We start from the raw sequence: 19,195 nt of genomic DNA, 5'->3' as shown, positions 1-19,195 counted from the left end.
CCAGAACATCTTTCTCACCCAAAAGTAAAGCATCCTTAGTGTGTGGTACCTTGTGCCTTAACTATTGCCAGTAATGACCATGTTCTTGTTCATGGCTTTTGCTGCCACCTTGTTTCACTCCAGGTCCTCTCAGGCCTGTGACAGAAGGCTATGGACATCTTTCAAAACTGAAACTTTAGAGGCTCAGGTAGTTATGGATGGATGGATGGATTATGCTCTGTATTTTTCTGCAGAATTGACAGTCAAAAATAACTTAATTATGAAGCTTGTGTTTTCCAAACACTTGGGAGTTAAAAAGCAGCTAGACCTGCAAAGCCTGATCAAGCATTTTTTTATTAAGAACATTGAACATGAAATGAAGAATGAAGCCTTCCCATTTGACTGAAATAAAATCCAGTCCTCAGGAGTAGCTGGTAACAGTGGCAGGCTACCTGCCTGCCTACCCTCCCAAGGGTCAAACTAAACAGTTTTATCACACCCAGCCCGCTAAGAATAAAATGGTTTAAGGGCAGCCTTCCTCTGCTCACTGCTGATTCTAACCTCCCCCTCCCCTGTCCCCAGATGACATCAGACCAAACTGTGGTACCAGGGTGCAAGCAAGCATGGGCAGCTTCCTTTAAGCCTGCCTGCATTCACAAAGCCTCAGAAGTCTTCTCATATGAACAAGGATGCCACAAAAGTGAGATTAAGCAGCACAGTTTAAACTAGGAAGCTGCTGCCACATGTTATCCATCTACTAAGCACTTTCCTTCCTCCTTTTCTAACATGGGTCAATAAACAGCCCATTTCAAAGATCTCTAATGTTTTCCTACCTATGCTATTAGGCTTTCTCCCATGCCACTACAGCTTTCCTGCAACAGTAGGTGCTTAACACGGAGAACAGTCTTAGGTTTCAATCAAATATTCATGTGAAACTTCTGAAAACAGAAAAGCTGAGATACATGGTTTATAACACCACCTTGCTTTCAGGTATTTGGCTCTAGAGGGCACTTACCTCTTCACAGTTTGTGCAACTCCTTCAGGTATTTTACCTGTTTGAAGCAGAGGTGCTTGTGGAAGAGAATAACTCTGCCCAGGTTTTCACCTTTGGCAATTTGGCTACAAAACACCACATTTGGTCCTTTAAAAAAAACCCAACCAAGGAACCCCTAACCAAACCAGGAGGGGCTGAGGAGAAAATCAGCCTACAACATAAATTCTACCCTTTAGAAATGAGAAGTCCGATAAAAAGATTACTATTCAGTTCTTGTAGGGTGTGTGTTTGGTTTCTTGTAACTGAGAAATACTTGTTTTACAACACACACGCACACACACAAAAAAAAAAAAAAAGAAAGAAAAAAAAAAGGATAAAAAGAAAAAAGAAAAAAAAAGCCTGAGGCAAGCAGTACAATTCTGCCAGCCTAAATTTTGTCCCGTAAGCTCTCCTGAGGATAATGAAGACAGACACACAAAACCAAGATACAAACTGGTAAGAAAACACACAAAAAAACCCTCCAGCCCATTTCATGAAGAGCCTTGGTGCTTTTGGAGACTGCTTTGGATCTGTAAATTATGCTCTAGCACAATGGGAAGACAAACCTAGTGCTGCAAGGTTCCCTAATGTAAAACAATCCCCTCCCCTTTGAGTTTCCCATCACTTTGTCATAAGTACTCAGGAAATATCCTCTGACTGGTTCTGAGAGGAGCACCTGGAGTGAATAGCTGCCACAACACTTTAGCTTTACTGTCTCCTGTAGACATGCAGAGTGAAGACAAGACAGCTCCTATTGCCACAGGCCTTCAAGTTTGGTATGCATGCTGGAATGGCTATTGAACTCAGTTCATGAGCAGCCTAGGTATTTTTAAACGTGGAAAAGCAGCAGCCCCTTTTGCTCAAATTCTTGTTTGTCACCTCTGCCACTTGCAATTTGCTAGTTCCACTTCATAAAAGCCCCAAGCACAGGTGCTCTCAATGTCCATGTGGGGCCAGCTCTTCCTATGCCTTGAATTCTGGCAATGATATTCAAAGCTAAGTCCTAGCAGACCTGCTGTGGCAAAAAGGGTTAGGGCAGTTCCCTTTCAGAAGTCTTTTAAGACAGAAAGAGATCCTGTTAACATCTTTATGTGGTGTATAAAGGGGAGGCATATTCAAAATCAGGAAGAAGGAAAGTTGTTTAAAGGCCCCAGGTGGCAGTTATCCTCAACCTTGTAGCACCATTAAGAGACCAAGAGATGGGCTTGTGCATGGCAGTTTCTGTCAGTTAAATTCCTTCTCATTCTTGAATGCAAGACCACAGGGGACTGTCCCATTCTTCCCCACCCCAGCAGGATGCTCCAAAACTGGCAGCTGCCCTGGGGTCAGAGCAAAAGTGAGACCTCTAGCTTCAGAGTTCTTAGGTCTCCTTGAGGACATTGATCTTGGCACAGATCTTGAGAGCTGGTCCCAGCTTCATGTTCATGGCACTCATGAGATGTTCCTCCTTCAGAAGCAACAGGGCCTGACCATCAATTTCCTGTGATCGAAACTCCTCAGCAATTTCCTGACACCCTGTGACGCAAACAAAAAAACACAGTGAGAAACACCTCCACATTGGGCACTCCCCTCATTCCTACTCTTTGCATCCTGGCAGGTACAGAAAAACAAGCTAGAAATCTAACTAACTCCTTTCCCCTGGTCCACAGTCTCCTTGAGCACACAGGCTACTTGAAAAATAAATCTTGACAATCTATCTCTATGATCTACTCCAATTCAGATACATGTTCAAAAGCAGCGGGCACCACTGATACAATTTTCTTTCCAGAAGGAGAGCCCAATCTCCCCATGCTACTGGATCACAGGAGTGGATCTTAACTTCACCTTGCAATGATGCAATGAACTCGTACACTTCCTCCACACTCCAACGACTAGCATTGCTGGACAGGAAGACTGGGTTGATGCCGTGTAGATCTGGGGTAGGGGGGGCCATATTAGAGTTTGCCAGGTCCCTCTCTCCGTGACTGGCCCTTACTGACAGGGGTCCTGGAGATGTCGGGGACAAAGCTTCATCATAGCTGGAGTTATCAGAGCCTCGACTGGAGTCTTCCTGGCCCTACAAGCCCAGAGGAAAGAAAAAAAAAGAAAAGGGTTTTTTTAAGCAATTCACAATTACAAGCTGCAAAACAAGACATTGGGAGCAGCAAAGTTGTCCCAACAGTCTGGAACAACTGTCTCAGGCTGTTGGTCCAGAGGCAGTGACACAAGAGCATCCTCTCTTCTTCATATGAGAACTGAGGCTCATTCGATTCTTCTATGGCCCAATTCAAGTCATTCATGTGAAAGACTGTGAATCAAACAGGAAAAGTAGATTGTTTTCTGCCAAGTCTGTCAGTTGATCTCACTCACTGAGACCTTCAAGATGCACAGAGTGCACGTAACAAGTACAAACGTGAATACACTTCCTGCAGTCCACGAGGGATTAGAACAGCTCCCTGTGCCTTGTGTAACCAGTGTGTCAGCGTGCCCTCGGCACATCCTGCACGACTGCATCCACTGTGACAATGTGGTACAGGCAGCAGGGACAAATTCTACACAGACCTGCCCTGACAGGCGTGTGTCCTTACCCTGTGGCGCTTGCCCTGGATCTTTGTTCGAGCGATTTCGGAGCTGCTGCGCCGCGGGCCCCGTCGGCGCACACGGGCGTAGTTGGCTTCCTGGAATTCCTTCATCTTCTTTCTCTGCAGCCGAAACTGATGGCTGCAGCTGACATTGTACCTCAAGTAAACAGAAGCAGAGCAGCAGTTAGAAAGCAGCAACTATCCAAAACTACTACTCCTTGCTCTAGATGGGGATAACACTCCTCTTTACCATCAACTTCTGTTCCTCCTTCCTTCTAAGACTTCCCCTTGGAAGAAACCATTCCAGACTTCTGACACAAGCAATATTTGGACACCAGGGTCTTGATCTAACATCTGAAGGGTCTATTAAGTCATTCCCCTAAGGGAAAAAAGACCCATAACAAGCACTCTGCTATCAACAGGAGGCAGCAATGGCTAGTCTAACTTCTCCCCGGATTTTTCCCCAATGCTCCCTTGTGTCTTTGTCTAGTACCAATGCAGGCAGCTACCAGTATGCATTTATTTAGTCAGCTAAATGCACATTTGTCTGAAGAGAGGTTGTTTATAGCCCCAGAATTTCCCCCTTCCCACTTCATTTTCTGAGCAAGCCAGAAATTGCATTTATACTCAGCATCACATCCACCTCTGCAGACCTAGAAGCAGTTACAAATCATTTAGAGGTCTAAAGGATTGCTGTGGCCAGTACACACCACAGAGGGAGGATCAGATGCACTGAAAGGTGGTACACTACTTGGAGAATGGGCACATGTCCAGTTCCAGCAAACATGTAGTCAGAGATAAGGAATATTACATCTTGCTGTTATTACCTTTTAGCACAGGTCATGGAACAAAACCTCTTGGAGCCACGGAACTGGGTTGCTGGGGCATACTTCCCACAATATTCACACTTCAGCAAGTTTGCCTTCTTGTCAAGCTCTAGTGAGAAACAGAGACACACACCAGTTGGTGATCTGAACTGAAGCACATCACACACTCAGTGATTCCCCATTCCACTGCTCTTCTTCTGAGCAGACCAATTCCAAGCACTATTTTCTACTGAATGTAGTAAGTTGTTAGCTTGGGGAAGCCTGTGGGAAAAGAGAAGCACAAGCTCCACTAATTAGGATCCCAGGATACCAAACAGAGCAGGTTTTTTTCTCCTGGTCAGTACCACTTCATGAAACAAGCAAAAAATAGCATATTCATCACATCCTACAAGGCTGTGAAAGTGCATCACTGCACTCTCTGCTCTGGCCATATATGCTTCACAGCCTACAGTCATTAAAGACAGGTACAGTTCAGAATCTCCTGCTTTCTACTGACACATGATGTGTTAGATTATATTTACAACAACAACAAAAAAAGCATTTTCAGTCTTCTGGTACTCAAAAAAAGTGAGATCCTAGTTCCATAGCTCCAGCTCTCTAAGAAGCTGGCAGGAAGAGATACAAGTCCATAATGCATTAAGTTAGTAATACGGAGCAGAAACGTTCAGTAACACTAGCTAGTCCTCCTGGTCCTGAAACTCACCCATGGAAGCACTATCCTCTCCCAGAGAATTGCTGGATAGGTTTTCATTCTGGCCAGAAGGAGCCTCTCCCTGCAGTGGTTTCTCAGATTCTTTCAGCAGCTGAGAACAACCCACCTGGATAGGGAGAGAATGAGCTGGACCCACCAGGAAATGATTCCCTGTATCCACCACTCTCTGCCAAGGTACATGCAGCTCAAAATTCAACTCAGAAGAATCTCTCTGCCTTATAGGGAAGGAGAGATGCTGAAAAAAGTCATTATTGCTTCCTGACTCACAGGCTTGGTTGTTCATTTAAAGATCCCCAAGCACTATCTGCCTTGAACAATGTCCAACTCCATGTAACTCCATTTCCCCTTATTTACTTCAACTTCACTTGCTGCCTGTTCAAAATGCACCTTTCCCTCACAGAGAGGAGAGCCTCCTTACAGTTCCTGCATTAATTATTGCTTTGGTGATTACTGGAGTAAGCAGTTGCTGCAACACTTGTTTTACTCCTTCAAACCCCTTCTCTTTAATGACACCTCTTAATGCCTTGCTTCACTCATGACCTGTCCCTCCCTTCCCTTCCTCTTTATTGTCTATATCTCAGGTTAAAAATGCTGAATTGGAATATGGGGAAAGATACTCCTATGCAAAGATGGGAGCCCACCACCCTCCCAAGTGCTACACCTCCTTCCCCCACAACAAAAAAAAAAAATCCCTACTGGAAAGGGCTCTGCTCCCTCCTGGATGACAAAGCCTTCAATGATGTGTGTGAGGATCTGAGGCTTGACGATGGCCTGAGGAGGTTTGGAGTCTCCCATCTGACGTGACACCAGTGCCAGGTTTGGGGTGGAAGCAGAGGTGGGGGTGGCTGAGGCTCCTTCACTTGAGGTGGCATTTGGGATTGCAGTGGCAGCAGTATCAGAATTATCTGGAAAGTGAACAGCACAGGAGTCAGATACTTTTGCTCCAGCTACTTCAGGTCATTAGCACACACAGGCAGAACTCTCCTTTGTACCTCACCTCCAAGGCCACTCTTCTCCTCCATGTTTTTGGGGCTGTCTGTTACAGGAGAGGACCTGGCAGGCAGGAGTGCGGTGACACTGGGCGGCTCCTCCTTCTCCTCCTCTGACTCTGCCTTGCGCTTTACTGCCAAGGTCTGAGATTTGCCCTGCATGAATAAAGAGGAACATGTAAGCAGATAGAAAAGCTGCAAAGCAAAGAACATGCCAGATCAAAACAAAACAAAACAAACCAAAACAAAACAAACCAAAACAAAACAAAAAAGCATGCTGCTCCACCATACTTGATTTCCAGCCTGGTTTCTTCTGGAGATGCCTCCAGCTCCCTCGGTACATACCTCTATATGGGAGCATTTGCTTAACAAGGAACAAAGCTTGAGAAGACTCACTGCCATGCCACAGACTAGGATCTGGTGTCCCAAGTCATGTTGATACACTGGTATAAGACCAAGACACTGTGTGAACCTCAAAGGATTATTGCAGGAAGAAATGGAATGGCTTTCACCCAGCAGTTTCTAAATGTGTGTTTTTGATAAACCAGATCAGCTTCAATGGAGAGTCGAAAGAGTAGGGGACACACGTTCACCAGGAGCAGAACTGTCCCCCTGCTCTAAAAATCAAGATAAATCTTGTGATACCTTCTGAAGAAGCACATAGAGTTTAAAAAGTCTCAGCAACTGTCTAAGGAGGTGTTCTAGACAAGGCTGGATGGAGCAACTTAGTCTACTGAAAGGTGCTCCTGCCCATGGCAGGGGTGGTGGAATAATATGATCTTTAGGGTTCTTTAACTCCAATTATTGATGATTTCATGATCTGAGCTGGCAAAGTGCTGTTGTCTCAGGGATTTAGGTAGGCCCAAGCTGGACAATTCAGAACAGCATGGACAAGGCCTATGGAATTTGAGTTTTCCTCTGCATAGCCTGTTGCTAGGGTACCCTCTGAGGCCTAGAGTCAGTGGCTGGTACCACACACCTAGGGATCTGTAACCCAGAAATATCCACACTGGAGTAGGTAATGAAAAACTAGCCTGTGGGAAAGACCCACACTGGAGAAGGACTGTATGAAAGACTGTATCCTTTGTGAAGAACTGTATCCCATGGGAGGGATTCCCCCATGCTAAAGCAAGGGAAACCATGAGGGAGAGACAAAACGTTATGAGCTGACCACAAATCCCATTTCTTGTCCTCCTGAATCATTCAGGGGGAAGAGGTAGAAGAGTCAGGAGTGAAGTTGAGCCTGTGAAGAAGGAGGAGGTGTTTTTTGCATTTGTTCTTATTTCCAATTTGTTTTGCCCATGATGGTAATTGGCAAGTGATCTCCACATCCTATCTCAACCCACAGGCTTTTCACTGTATTTTTCTCCTCCAGTTGTGTTGTGAAGGAGAAGTGATAGAGCAGCAAATTGGTGGTCATCCAGCAGCCAGCCAAGGTCAACCAAACCCCACTGTTAAATGGGATACTCAGTATGTGATGTGGACACCCGCCCCATCTAGGGAGGCTCTGAGTCTCACCTATTAACTTCATGCAAGCCCTTGAATGATAGTGTGGAAGAGAAATGCCTGTAATCAGTAACCCCAGGGGTTGGATTGGAATTAAGTGTTTTTGAGAGTAAAAAAGTCTCCACATCCCTTTCCCCAAACCCCTTACCCATCCCATCCCACTGACCTGGGCCTGGACTGCGATTGGTGTCCTAGGAATGAACAAAGAGAATCCATATGCTATTCTCCTTCTCAATGGTATCACTTACTGGCAACTGGACAGACTGCATGTAGAATGCTGCTGGCATCTGAGCCACAACTGGAGAGGAAGCTGGGCTCTTCACCATGTGGGCTGTGCCTTGAACTTGTGCCAAATTCACCCCTGTGCTGAGAGGGGGAGCTTCCTGTGAGGATGCTGGAGCTGAAGATGATGATGGGGAAGCAGCATGGGTTTGGGAGACAGGCTGGACTACAGCTGGCATCCCCCGGGACGTCGGCACTGCTGCGGCAATCTGAGCCAGGCCCAGCGCCTGGGCTTGGCCGGAGCCCTGCTGCCGAGTGCCCACCACCTGCACCGGGATGTGTGGCGGGGGCTGCTGCGCTGCTGACATTTTGGCTGGCCCAAGCTGAGGAGGTTTGATGGGGGTGACCAGAGATTTTGACTGAATAGGAACGGGTGACTTGGTGGCTGGCTGGCACGGACTGTCCTGCTGCAGCTGTAAATGCTGTGGCTGGGACTGCAGCATAGGTTGCACCACAAGGGTCTGTGCCTGCTGCTGGTTTTGGGGGGGAGCCTGCTGCTGCGGAGGCTGAGCTTGCTGCTGCTGCTGCTGCTGGGTCAGAGACGCTGCCTGCTGCTGTTGCTGCTGTTGAGCCAGCTGGAGATGGGTGGCTGTGTGGAGGAGCTGGGACTGGCGGTGCTGGAACTGCTGCTGGTGATGAATGGCTATCTGCTGCTGGATCACCACCTGCTTCTGCAGATGGATCTGCTGCTGCTGTTGGATCAGGGAGTGTGGTTGGATCTGCGTATATGTTGCTACACAAAAGCAGAGTAAAAAAAAACAGAGCACAAAAGTTAACAACAGTGCAGCTGACAACAACAAAATAAGGCAGCCACTGCACTGGTTTGAGAAATTAAATTCCAAAATGACTGACAGCTTTCTTGCAGAGGACATGAGGGATTAAATCAACTTTGTGTGCTAATAGAAAGGGATAACCCGTTGAGACAAGTCTCTGGGAGGACAGAAGCCGGGAGATGTGTTGGAAAACCTTTTATCATCAGGCTTCCAAATGTCATTCTTGTGAAGGCCCAATGATTTTCAAGAGAAAAAACCAGATGAGTGCTCACCTGAGCTGATCAGTGTCTGGCTGGGTGCTGGTGTGGCAGTCCTGGTGAGGTTCATGCCCACCGTTTGCCCGCTGCTGTCCGCGTCACCCTTCTTTGCGGCCGCGTTCTCCGTCTCTGTCTGGCTCCCCTGGCTGACGGTCACGGCCTGGGCGGCCGCCACCGGCAGCGGCTGCACCACCCCGGTGCCTTTCCTCTGGCAGCTGCCGGCGGCGCCTGCCGAGGAGCTCTGGCTCAGTCCCATCGGGGGCTGGCTCCCACCACCGGCCACCACAGCCCCGGAGACGCCATTGCTGCCCGCTGCTGCCTGGCTCAGGTTGAGGGACTGCGTGGCCCCGCCGGAGGAGGCCTGCGCCGCCGCCATGCCCGGGCCCGCGCCGCCGGCCTGCGGCAAGCCCGACACCGGGGAGCTTCCCGGCAGCGCCGTCTTCTGAGCAGAGCCTTGGAGCTGGGTGTTGGCGGCAGAGGTCTGCTGGCTCCTCACGGCCAGGTTCTGCACCTGGAGACACACACACCAAACACGGTCCACTCGCTTTGTGCGTGGTACTTGCCGGGAGAGGGACAGAGATGCGTAAGCAACGCGCTCTGCTGGGATGCAGGCTGAGCCGATGCCTCAGGTCTCGTGTGAGGAGCTGCTCACACTGCAGGGCAAAGCTCAGCACGGCCCTCTCCAGGAAGCACATTACCCTGAACTTTCTCCTGCCCAGTCTCTGGTGGAAATGAAAGATTTCATGGTACTTTGTGAACAGGATCTGGGGACAGTCTTTCTCCAGGGCATGGGACAGACTTCAGACCTGCCTGCCATACCCTGGCATTGGTAGGACCCAGTTCAGCACAGCTCTAGAAGCACTGAGATACCCCTTGAAAGACCAGTCATTCATTTTGAACTTTTATGCCTCCTGCCTCCCCCAGGCCCACAGATCTACTCATGGCCCACACCCCTTCTGATTTCTCCAGTTCCTCTGCATTTTGGTGCTGCCATCCTCTCTATTTATTCCTCCTCCAAATGCCATGTTATACCTAAAGTCTGATCACAGCTGACTTTTCTTCAAAAAAATTGCTTCAGACAAGTCTTCGGCATCTTTACAACAACGAACCACCTGGATGAAGAAATACTACCTCTGGCAAAGACTCTTAATTGCAGAGTGACTGAAAATTGTACATAGAATTCAAGAGTTCATTTCGCACAATCACAACCAAGAAACTGTGAAGGTAGGATTGATCCAGCCTTTCCTCATCTCAGAAATTTTAAGCAGAAATTAATCTCATCTCTGGAGGCAAAAAAACCAAACATGGAAACATGGTGGCAAAATCTCCTGCCTGCACAAGGACACGGGCTGGGGATAAAATAGCTCTGATCTGCTATACAGGGACAGCTTGAGGCAAAGCCCAGAGTGTGGTGTGGCAGAAGCAGGGGAAAGGAGGACTCTGGGAGGGAGGTCACTGACCTGGTCCGTGTCTGCGTGGACCCCAGGGGATTGAGTGGGCGGTACCTCCTGCTGGACAGCAGCCACGGCCCCGTTGGGCATCAGGATGAGCTGGGAGGCCAGGGGCACGTTGCGGCCCAAGGTGCGGTTCACCTGCAACAGGTTCCCCAGCTGCGGCTGTTGAGGATGAGGGGACATGGAATGGAAGGAATGGAGGCAGAAGAGAGAAAAGAAGACAAAAAAAGCCCACAGGTAAAGAGATTATAAAGGAACACTAGGCTGCAATGTCACACGTACAAAACCACCAACCCTCCCTCCACCATAACACTGAACATAACCCTCCAAAGCAGGAAACTGGGAACAGTTTCCTTATGGAAACAAGCACTCTTCTGTCAAACACAGGCCTGGGCTAACTCCCACAGAATGCCCAAGGCTGTGTATCTAGGACTGGTTGAACAACAGTGATAAAAAACATACATCCAAGATTAGTACTGCTTGAAATGAAGGGGATTAAAACCTGTATCTGAAGTCAACTGAAAAACAGAAAGTATTTTGCAAGTAACCAAACCCCAGACTAACTCTACAGTCAAACCTAATGCTTTCTACTTAGCTGCACTTCAAAGCAATTAAAAGGATGACATTTGTTCACATTGATTTATTTGTCTGGGCTTACTTGAATTCTGAGTTATATCCCTGAGCTCAGCAAGCAGCAGAAGAGTAATTTACCATGTATCTGTTCCAGCACTGAACCAGAAGAGCAGCTTTATTTCTGTGAGCACATTCAAGTCTAGGACATATATTTCACATTTACACTCCAGTGAGAAGTGCTATGGAACCTTTAACATCTATGCAGAGCAGAGACACACACAGTTGTTAACATTCTCACCTGAGCCACAAAATACAAAGCTGATCTATCTCAAAGGCTGAGCCCAGAATCAAACTTGTGGTTTCAGGGATGAGAGCTTCCCTATGCAATTTTAAAATCTACTGCAACATCCTTAAAGCTAGGTTAGTCCAGAAGCGTTGGTAACCCCGAGCACTGAAGCTCTGCACTGGCTGGTAAGCGGGGCTCATGCTCAGGCCACATTTTGGTGCACATCTCTTACCCGGAGGTACATCTGTGCCTGTGACTGGTTGAGAGGCGGTGAGGTGGTGTTCCCGAGGAGCACAGACTGCGTCAGCGTGGTGGCGCTTGGGGAGCTCACGCTCTGCGACCGACTGATCAGCTGAGCGGCCGAGGTGGTGGCAAGGTTGATCTTAGAAGAGAAGAAAAGCTTCAAATCACATAGGAAAAGATGGAGGCCAAGATATATGGACAAATATGCTTAGTGGGGTACAGTCAGAACAGACATTTTACAGTTTTTTCCTGTATCCCACAGGGGACCAAGAAGAAAGTTCTTGTCTTAGAGGGCTTGTCCTACAGGCTACACAATCTAAATTAGCCAAAGCCCTGGATACTGACCTCATTTGTATGCTGAGCTTGAGAATCACTGTTAGCATGCAACTGCAATAAGAGATCCAAAAAAATACATCATTTTCTCCAGCCTCCCAAGTAAAGGTAAAAAACCCACAAAACCTTCTCTACCAACTCATCCACTCTCTGAGCAAATCCAAGCTCCTCAACACTCACTACAAAACCAGACATCCCCTCATGCAACAAACTACTGCTCTGCCTAAAACAAAAGCTGCTCATGACTCCTTCTTACAAGTCCTGATCCTTTTCTAATCCATGACAATGTACCCCCAAAGCCTCAGCAAACAGAAATCCATGTCTAGCTTTCCATCTGAGGCCTCTCCCACCCAAAATCCTTATCTGGTTTCCTCAAGCCCCATCAATAATGACAGCACCCCAAATCCTCAAAGTTGTCTGCATCTTGTTGATTCCCAGCATCTCTAGAAGCTGTGTGCATCCTAAAAGACAAGGAGGAGACTCCCAAGGCTGGGAGTGGGAGGGAGGCTTTGAAATGTGTGTGAGGGAGCAGTTTTACTTACAGAAGCCTGGGTGGTGGTGGTCTGTTGCGAGGTGCTAGTGTTGGGGGAGCTGGCCTGTCTACTGGCTGCAATTGTAGCCTGCAAGAGAGATTGGCAGAGAAATGAGTGCCCCAGGAAACTTTTCAATCCAGCCCAATTATTTGGCTCTGTCAGAACACCTAGTCCCTTACCCACGAGTGTATGCTCTCCACCCATGGGTGCATGCACTATCCTTGCCCAGCTTATCATACTACACACTGCAACTCTCACCTTGATGCTGAAATCCACTGTTAATACCCAGATGTTCCCTGCAATATTAGCAATTTGTTGGCCTAATCAGGCAGTTTAGTATTACGGCAATGATAGCATTCCAAGTAACAAAATTCAGATTAGAGAGCATATGGTTTGTGGAAGAACATAAATATTGATAGATTTATTTCCCCCTCTCTGCTGCCATGGGAATTCCCCTAGATGAGTTAGTTAGTTTTGTAACTAAGATTTGTGCAAAACTGATGAGAAGATTCTATTTCTTCTATACTGTAAGACTACAGTGAGGGATTTTGAGAGTAATGACACCTGGACTAACTGCCAAGGAGTACAGCTACTGAGATATTGTTACACAAACAGAATGTGTTCATGTCACACATGATCTATTCCGAACAGATGATTAAGTTTAGTAGGTGAGCTAAGTTGATAAAGAAAAAAAAATCACCCAACAATTATACATAATAAAATATATAGATTTATACTGATCTGTACATGTCTCAATTAGAGACAGCCTCCTGGTTGGACAGGTTTACCCTCCTGCTGGTAAAGAAAACATGGCTACTAAGTTCCAAGACCAAAATTTCAGAGGATGCTGCTTGAAATTTCATGCAAACACAAACATTTACTCTCAGAGAATTAACAACCCACTGTTTCCTTTAACACAATTTTTAAATACTATTGCATCCACTGCTGATTTAACCACCCATCTTTTATTTAAAGAAGGTGCGAGAGGTAGTCATAGGCCTCTGAAGTGCAAGTTCCTTGATGGGGATGCCAAATTTTATCTTCCCCTGCTCTGTACCCAAAAAACAAATTAATCTTTGCCTCGGGCTTTCAGTTGGCTGGCTGTTTGTATTAACTCTAAACAATGTGTTTAGGGACTCATTGTCTCATAAGGGATCAGGACAACTTGGTGCACAAGGCACTGTCCAAAAACAGAACCTCTGGATCTTCCCCAGAGAATGATCCAACTCCTCTCCTTCTGCCTCTTGGTAACTCACCTGCTGGACAGCAGCCAGGCTGTGAAGTTGGGCACTGTTAAACTGCTGCTGGAGCATAAACTGATGGAAGTACTGGGCTGCATTGGGCTGTCTCTGGAGTGCCTGCAGGGCCTAGATAAAGAAGAAAACCTATTGTCAAAAATTGCATGCCGTTGAAACGTGATTGAAGAGAGCAATGAAGAAGTTAGTAGAAGCCATGAGAACATCCCCAGACCACATGAAAAAGCAGGCACCAGATTAGCACATGCAAATCCGTAGTACAGTTACAAATTTGGTAACACACTGAATCACAAGTGTATTCCAGGACAGTGGGAATCACACTTGCAAGACTTTAACAGACTTCACGAATCTGGGGGTGTGCATGCTCACACAGGCAGCCAAGTGTTCCTGTGTAGTTTTGTGTATGAAGGGCATAGAGGAACTGGGATGGCAAACTGATTTGCTCTAGAACAGCAGGCTAAAACCAATCTACTGGATCACAGTACAGATTAAATCTAGGAGGTGGACACCAAAGGAGTAACCTATAAAACATGAAGCCTCAGGCTACAAGAACTAAACATTAGGCCTAACATAAGAATTTCTAAATCTGAAAAGATGAGAGTCCTCTGAGCACAGTTCCACTTTGACACTCAACAACGCAGAGGAACACAAAAGGGCTCACCACCACCTTCCAGTGATGCCATCCCAGAGCATCCCCGTGCCTCACCTGCACTGCCTGTCGCTCATAGAGAGACATCTGCGAGATCTGAGGACGGGTGCTTCCTCCAGAACTGGAGCTCCCGCTGGTGGAGTTGGAGTTCTGCTCACTTTCGGTCTCCATGGCGACAGGATCCCAGGAGCTCAGGCTGAGATGGACTCCAGATCTACATTGAAAGAATTGGAAACTAAGTCAGGCTACAGAAAGAACCGAACTGTATTTCACTACATTACACAGCTTTTGTACTAGAATATCTCAATACCAGGCTCCCTGCACAGCTCTAATACACCGCAGAGACCAGGGATGCCGGGACTCTAAAATCACCCAGAAATCATACTCACAGTTTAAATCTTTTATTACCACTATCAGAAACATAATGTGCATATTCTCATATTTTCATTGCCATGCTATAGTTGCAAGCTACAGTATCCTGAGCTCTATAAAAGGTAGTGGAGTGAAGGAGCAGCTGCAGCTCATTGAAACAATTCTGGTTACAGACCTGACCACCTCTCCTCTCAAGAGAGACTAGCGAATGAACTGAGGCAAACTGCACTGTGCTTCCAGTCTTCCAATGCACTTTGGCAATTTCTGATCCTCTCCTCTTCCAGTCCCTCAGCTCCAATGCCCTACTGATACCAACTCAGTCCCTCTTCCTCACAGTTTAGCCCCCAGCCCTCGAGTCTTTCTTCCTCTGATCACACGAACTTTCCAGCTACTTGTTGCTCCCAACAGATCTTAACTTGAATATAGATTAGAAGCTGGTATCTGTGGTGGTAAGTCCCTTTCAGGAGGAACAGAGGCAGAAGCAGAGTGGATGAAGTGTTCACTGGCAACACTTCTGAGGCAAAAGCTGCCGAAGAGGTCCTGCAGAACCAGGGAGATCTTCCAGCCGCAGGAAGATGGGTTGCAGTGAATTGCAGGACTGAGAAAGGACAGAAGACTTTCATCAGCCAAGAGCGAGAGAAGTGAAACCGAAGAGAGTGCTTAGTACAAGAGTAGCACATTGAGATGATCAGGGAGTTTCCTGCAGCAAGAAACATGAGCTACACAGGGAGTAGCAGCAGGAGGGGCTACAGTGAGAAAAGAGAGCAAAAGTGATTATTCAACAGAACTCCACAGGAAAAAATAAAACCAGTCTAACTTTTTAGAAGGTTAAAAGTCCATGCAAGAATTTAAAAAAAAATATTTCTGGTCTTATTACCACCGATAGCCTATTTGTTTCCAAAGTATCAGCTGGTTCCTCTGTAGTGTATCTGAGACCTCTGTAAACTAGCTTCCAAGAGTCAGAGCACCAGCACAGCCCCTTTATCTAGCCCTTTTTAAATTCAGAGATTCTGAGCTTTACAGCTTTCACGAAGCATTCTCCTAGTGTATAAGCAAACAGACCAGTGCAGCAGAAAAGGAGGTGCAACAATAGTCTCAGCCAGACAACTTTTTAAATTCTGAAATGGTGTTAAGGGCAGCAGATGACTTTAAAGTAGGGCAACAGCATTAACACTGCAGAGGATGGGTGTCTAAATCAGGGAACTGCTGCTTCAAACCTGCTCCTCAAAACCAGGAAAATTCTTTAACTGGCAAGTAGAGTGCTGCTGCTCCAGTCTGGTCTTCCAAATACATCTCCACCTCTGCCCTCAAACCCTGCCCAGGCATCTCCCTACTGATCCAAAACTGGCTTCCTGCACTGCTTCAGCAGTGGCCACCTTCTCCACAACTGAGACACACCTCCTCCTAACTGGCCACTGTCATGTTGAGGCACAACCTTATTTCAGCTAGAAACACCTGGTCAATAAACCTTCCCAGAATATAAAAGCTCCTGGAGAAGCAACTGCCTTAAAGATCTTCCCCAGAGGGGAAAAATTAAATGAAGCCTGAAAATAAACACTGCAAAGGGAGAGAATACAGACTTTTTGCAAGAATGAGAGTGTGGTGGATAAATAAAGTACTTTGAGTGGGGTTAAAATGCACATGAAGCTACACACATTACACCAAGCTCTCTAGTAGCTCAGATGCCATTAGGAGATAATTTATGTTCCCTTGCACACCCTCAATTTCCCCATGCAGATCCTCCTCATTCACCTTCACTTCTGGTGCTCATTAGATCAACTTGCTGACTGCAGAAAAGGTGCCCTAAAACTCTGTTTTCTGCCAGATCGCTGAGTTGAATCACCTTACTTGTGACGTTGCCCGAGAGAGAAAAGGATGTAAACTAATGTTCACCTTAGCTACAGCAAATACCCTTGCCCTCAACAGTTTCACCAGGAGAAACCAGACTTCTGCCTTGGTGCTCTGCTCCACCAATCAATCTGTGTTTCCTCAGTAGGCAGCACCACCGATTCCTAAGATTTCCAGCATTTTTGAGAGCTCCATATCGATCTAGATCTTATTAAAATCAGGTCCTAGCATAAACAGAATCTTGCTGGAACATCTCCGGTATAAGACATAGAAAAATTTTGATCTCTGTGTAGAGAGAAGGCCTTTTGGAGACGTGAATAGAGAAGCATATGCTCCCTTTGCAGAAGGGAAGTAAGAATTTAAAGTCACTCACAGCAAGGAGTTATCCAGCAAAACCCTTTCCAAACACAAAAGTGAAAAGGCACAGCATTTCCCCAAGCAAGTTCATCCAAGGATGCAGCTCCATGTTAGTGTAATCCGATCCAAACACAGGCCATTTCCACACAAAATAGGAGAATTACACCCTCACCCCTCCTCCTCCAACTGCATCTCCAAGCACATTCCTCTTACAAAAGCTGGTGATCACTGGGCTGTCACATCACTTGACTCAGCTAGCTGCTCCATGAGATGGATAACCTACTAAAAATTATTAAACCATGGATTTTCCAAACAAACAAACAAACAAAAAATCCAACCCACAGTTACAATGTGCCATTATTGGAAATTAACCTTTGAACAACAGCTAGAACTGCAGCCTTAAAAGGCAGACACAGAAGGATACAAAAGCTAAATCTTTAGCACCATGGGAGGAATGACCACACAGCAGAAAGATGGGAAGGAGAAGGGAGAAAACTGGCTCGGGCAGCAGTACAAGCGTGAGAACGTGGGCCACTCCAGAGCCTAACCCACACTCGCTGATCTCAGCACACACCGAGAACACCACAGGTGGCCCATCTGCAAGTTCCTGACCTTTCTGAAGCACAAGGGCAGACAAAAGTCAAGGCAAACAATACTCTAATCACTGAGCACAAGGTAGGAGGTAGAAAAGTTTTACTTGCGCACCCAATCCATTCCCACCGGGACATGACTGCTGCCTGCAGAACATTTTCTAAGTGGTTTTGTCAGTTCATCCCTGAGAAACTAAGTTAGGAAACACATACGATTTGACGGGTTTACACCACAGGTTTGGGGGAAGAAAAATCAGCACCCAGGACTACAGCACACTCGCCGCTGTTACTGTGTTTCTACAATAGTTTCCATCCACGCAAGCACAGGTGTGGAACTGCCGGGACACGCTGACTCTGCTCGGGATGCTCTGGAAGCAGCCGCGGGTGCGACGCTCCAGCACCCGGTCCCCACCCCTCGGTACCCAGCCCGCCTTTCCCCGCCAAGCGCTTCGCCCGGCCGGCGGCGGGAGAGAGGGAGCCAAGGAAGGATGGAGGCAGGGGAGGATGGAAGGGGACAGCGCGGCGGCAGCCACCCAGGCCGCCGGCAACTCCGGCAGCAAAGTTCATCCGGCACGGCGAGCGGGCGCGCTGCCCGCCCATGCCGTGTCCGCAGCCCCGCCGCGGCGGGAGGCGGGATGCGCCGCAGGATGCCCGAAGCCGGGCGCGGCTGCCCGGGGGCGGGAGCGGGGCTGCGCGGGGGAGCAGCCCGGGGCCGGGCCGGGCAGACAATGGCTGCTCCGCCGCCGCTGTCAACTTCCATCCCGCGCCGGCCCCGGGGAACTCTCCCCGCCGCGGCCACCCGCGCCCCGGGCCCCGCCTCACCTGCAGCCGCCGCGGCTCTGCTCGGCTCTGCTCTGCTCTGCCCCGCTCCGACGCCCCCCACCCGCCCGCGGGACCCGCGCCGCCGCCGCCGCCGCTGCACCGGAGCCCCCGCGCCGCCGCCGCCGCCGCGCCCGCCACGCCCCCCGCGCGCGGGCAGCCGGGCCCGGCCGAGCGGGCGGGGCGGGGCGGCAGCTCCGGTGTCGGGGCGGGCGGGGCCGGGGGCGGCACCCGGCGGCGGCTCCGGCGGGGCCGCGGTCTGGGGGGGCCGCCCCGGGGGGGCGGGACCCGCACCCGCTCCGCCCGCCCCTCTCCCCGCGTCCCTTTTTAAATCCTTTTTTTCCTTTTTTTGTGTGGGTCTTTTTGTTAGGTTTATTCTTTTTTCCTTTTTTTTTTTTTTTTTTTTTTTTTTTTTTAAATCTCGGCCTCTGGGGCTCCCCCGGCGCTCCGTCACTTCCTCCCTGGAGGCGCTTCCGGGCACGTGGTGCCTTCCCTGGGCGCCGCTTGCCCGTTGCCCGGGTGACGGGAGCGGGAGCCCGGCGGGACGCGCTCCGGGAGCGGCGGCAGCGGCGCCGGGCTCTGCCCCGCCCCGAGCCGGCCCCGCTCCTCGCTGTGCCCGCGGTGCCTGCGGCGCGGGCACCGAGGCGGTGCGGTGATGGGGAGAGGCACAGCCCCGGGCGGTCGGCGGGCGCACGGCGCTCTGCGCCAGCCTGAGCGGGTGTCCCCTGTGCTGGGGCTCGCTTTACCGTCCGCCCTTCTGGAGACTGATCGGCCTTGTTAAACGCGAGTCGTTTTATGTATCACAGAATCGATTTGGTTAGAAAAGCCCTGTAAGATCATCGAGCCCAACCTGGTGACCGAACACCACCATGGCAATAGACGATGGCACTGAGTGCCACATCCAGTCTTTCCTTAAACATCTCCAGGAGCAGTGACTCTACCACCTCCCTGAGCAGCCCATAC

At 48.6% G+C, this 19,195-nt stretch overlaps 1 protein-coding gene across 2 annotated transcripts; it reads right to left on the bottom strand.

Annotated features, from left to right (window-relative positions):
* Window positions 1-315: 315 nt before the first annotated feature.
* PHC1 (polyhomeotic homolog 1) lies at window positions 316-18,348 on the bottom strand. Of its 2 annotated transcripts, XM_063394332.1 has the most exons (16): window positions 18,236-18,348; window positions 14,304-14,460; window positions 13,598-13,708; window positions 12,351-12,428; window positions 11,821-11,862; window positions 11,465-11,614; window positions 10,380-10,535; window positions 8,935-9,430; window positions 7,856-8,622; window positions 6,110-6,257; window positions 5,809-6,017; window positions 5,104-5,218; window positions 4,401-4,509; window positions 3,580-3,730; window positions 2,837-3,068; window positions 316-2,527 (listed from the first exon to the last, which is right to left on the bottom strand). In XM_063394332.1, exons 2-16 carry the CDS (start codon window positions 14,415-14,417, stop codon window positions 2,373-2,375), a joined length of 3,033 nt encoding a protein of 1,010 aa, XP_063250402.1. In that variant the 5' UTR covers window positions 14,418-14,460; window positions 18,236-18,348; the 3' UTR covers window positions 316-2,372. The 2 variants fall into 2 exon arrangements, with proteins under 2 accessions (XP_063250402.1, XP_063250403.1); XM_063394333.1 differs by lacking the exons at window positions 11,821-11,862; window positions 18,236-18,348 and having other exon boundaries at window positions 14,304-14,491.
* Window positions 18,349-19,195: the final 847 nt, after the last annotated feature.

Source organism: Prinia subflava, chromosome 3, assembly GCF_021018805.1.
Source record: "Prinia subflava isolate CZ2003 ecotype Zambia chromosome 3, Cam_Psub_1.2, whole genome shotgun sequence".
Classification (NCBI taxonomy): domain Eukaryota; kingdom Metazoa; phylum Chordata; class Aves; order Passeriformes; family Cisticolidae; genus Prinia; species Prinia subflava.
The sequence above is the reverse complement of the archived record's forward strand: the minus strand, read 5'-3'. Positions and strand labels throughout refer to the sequence as shown.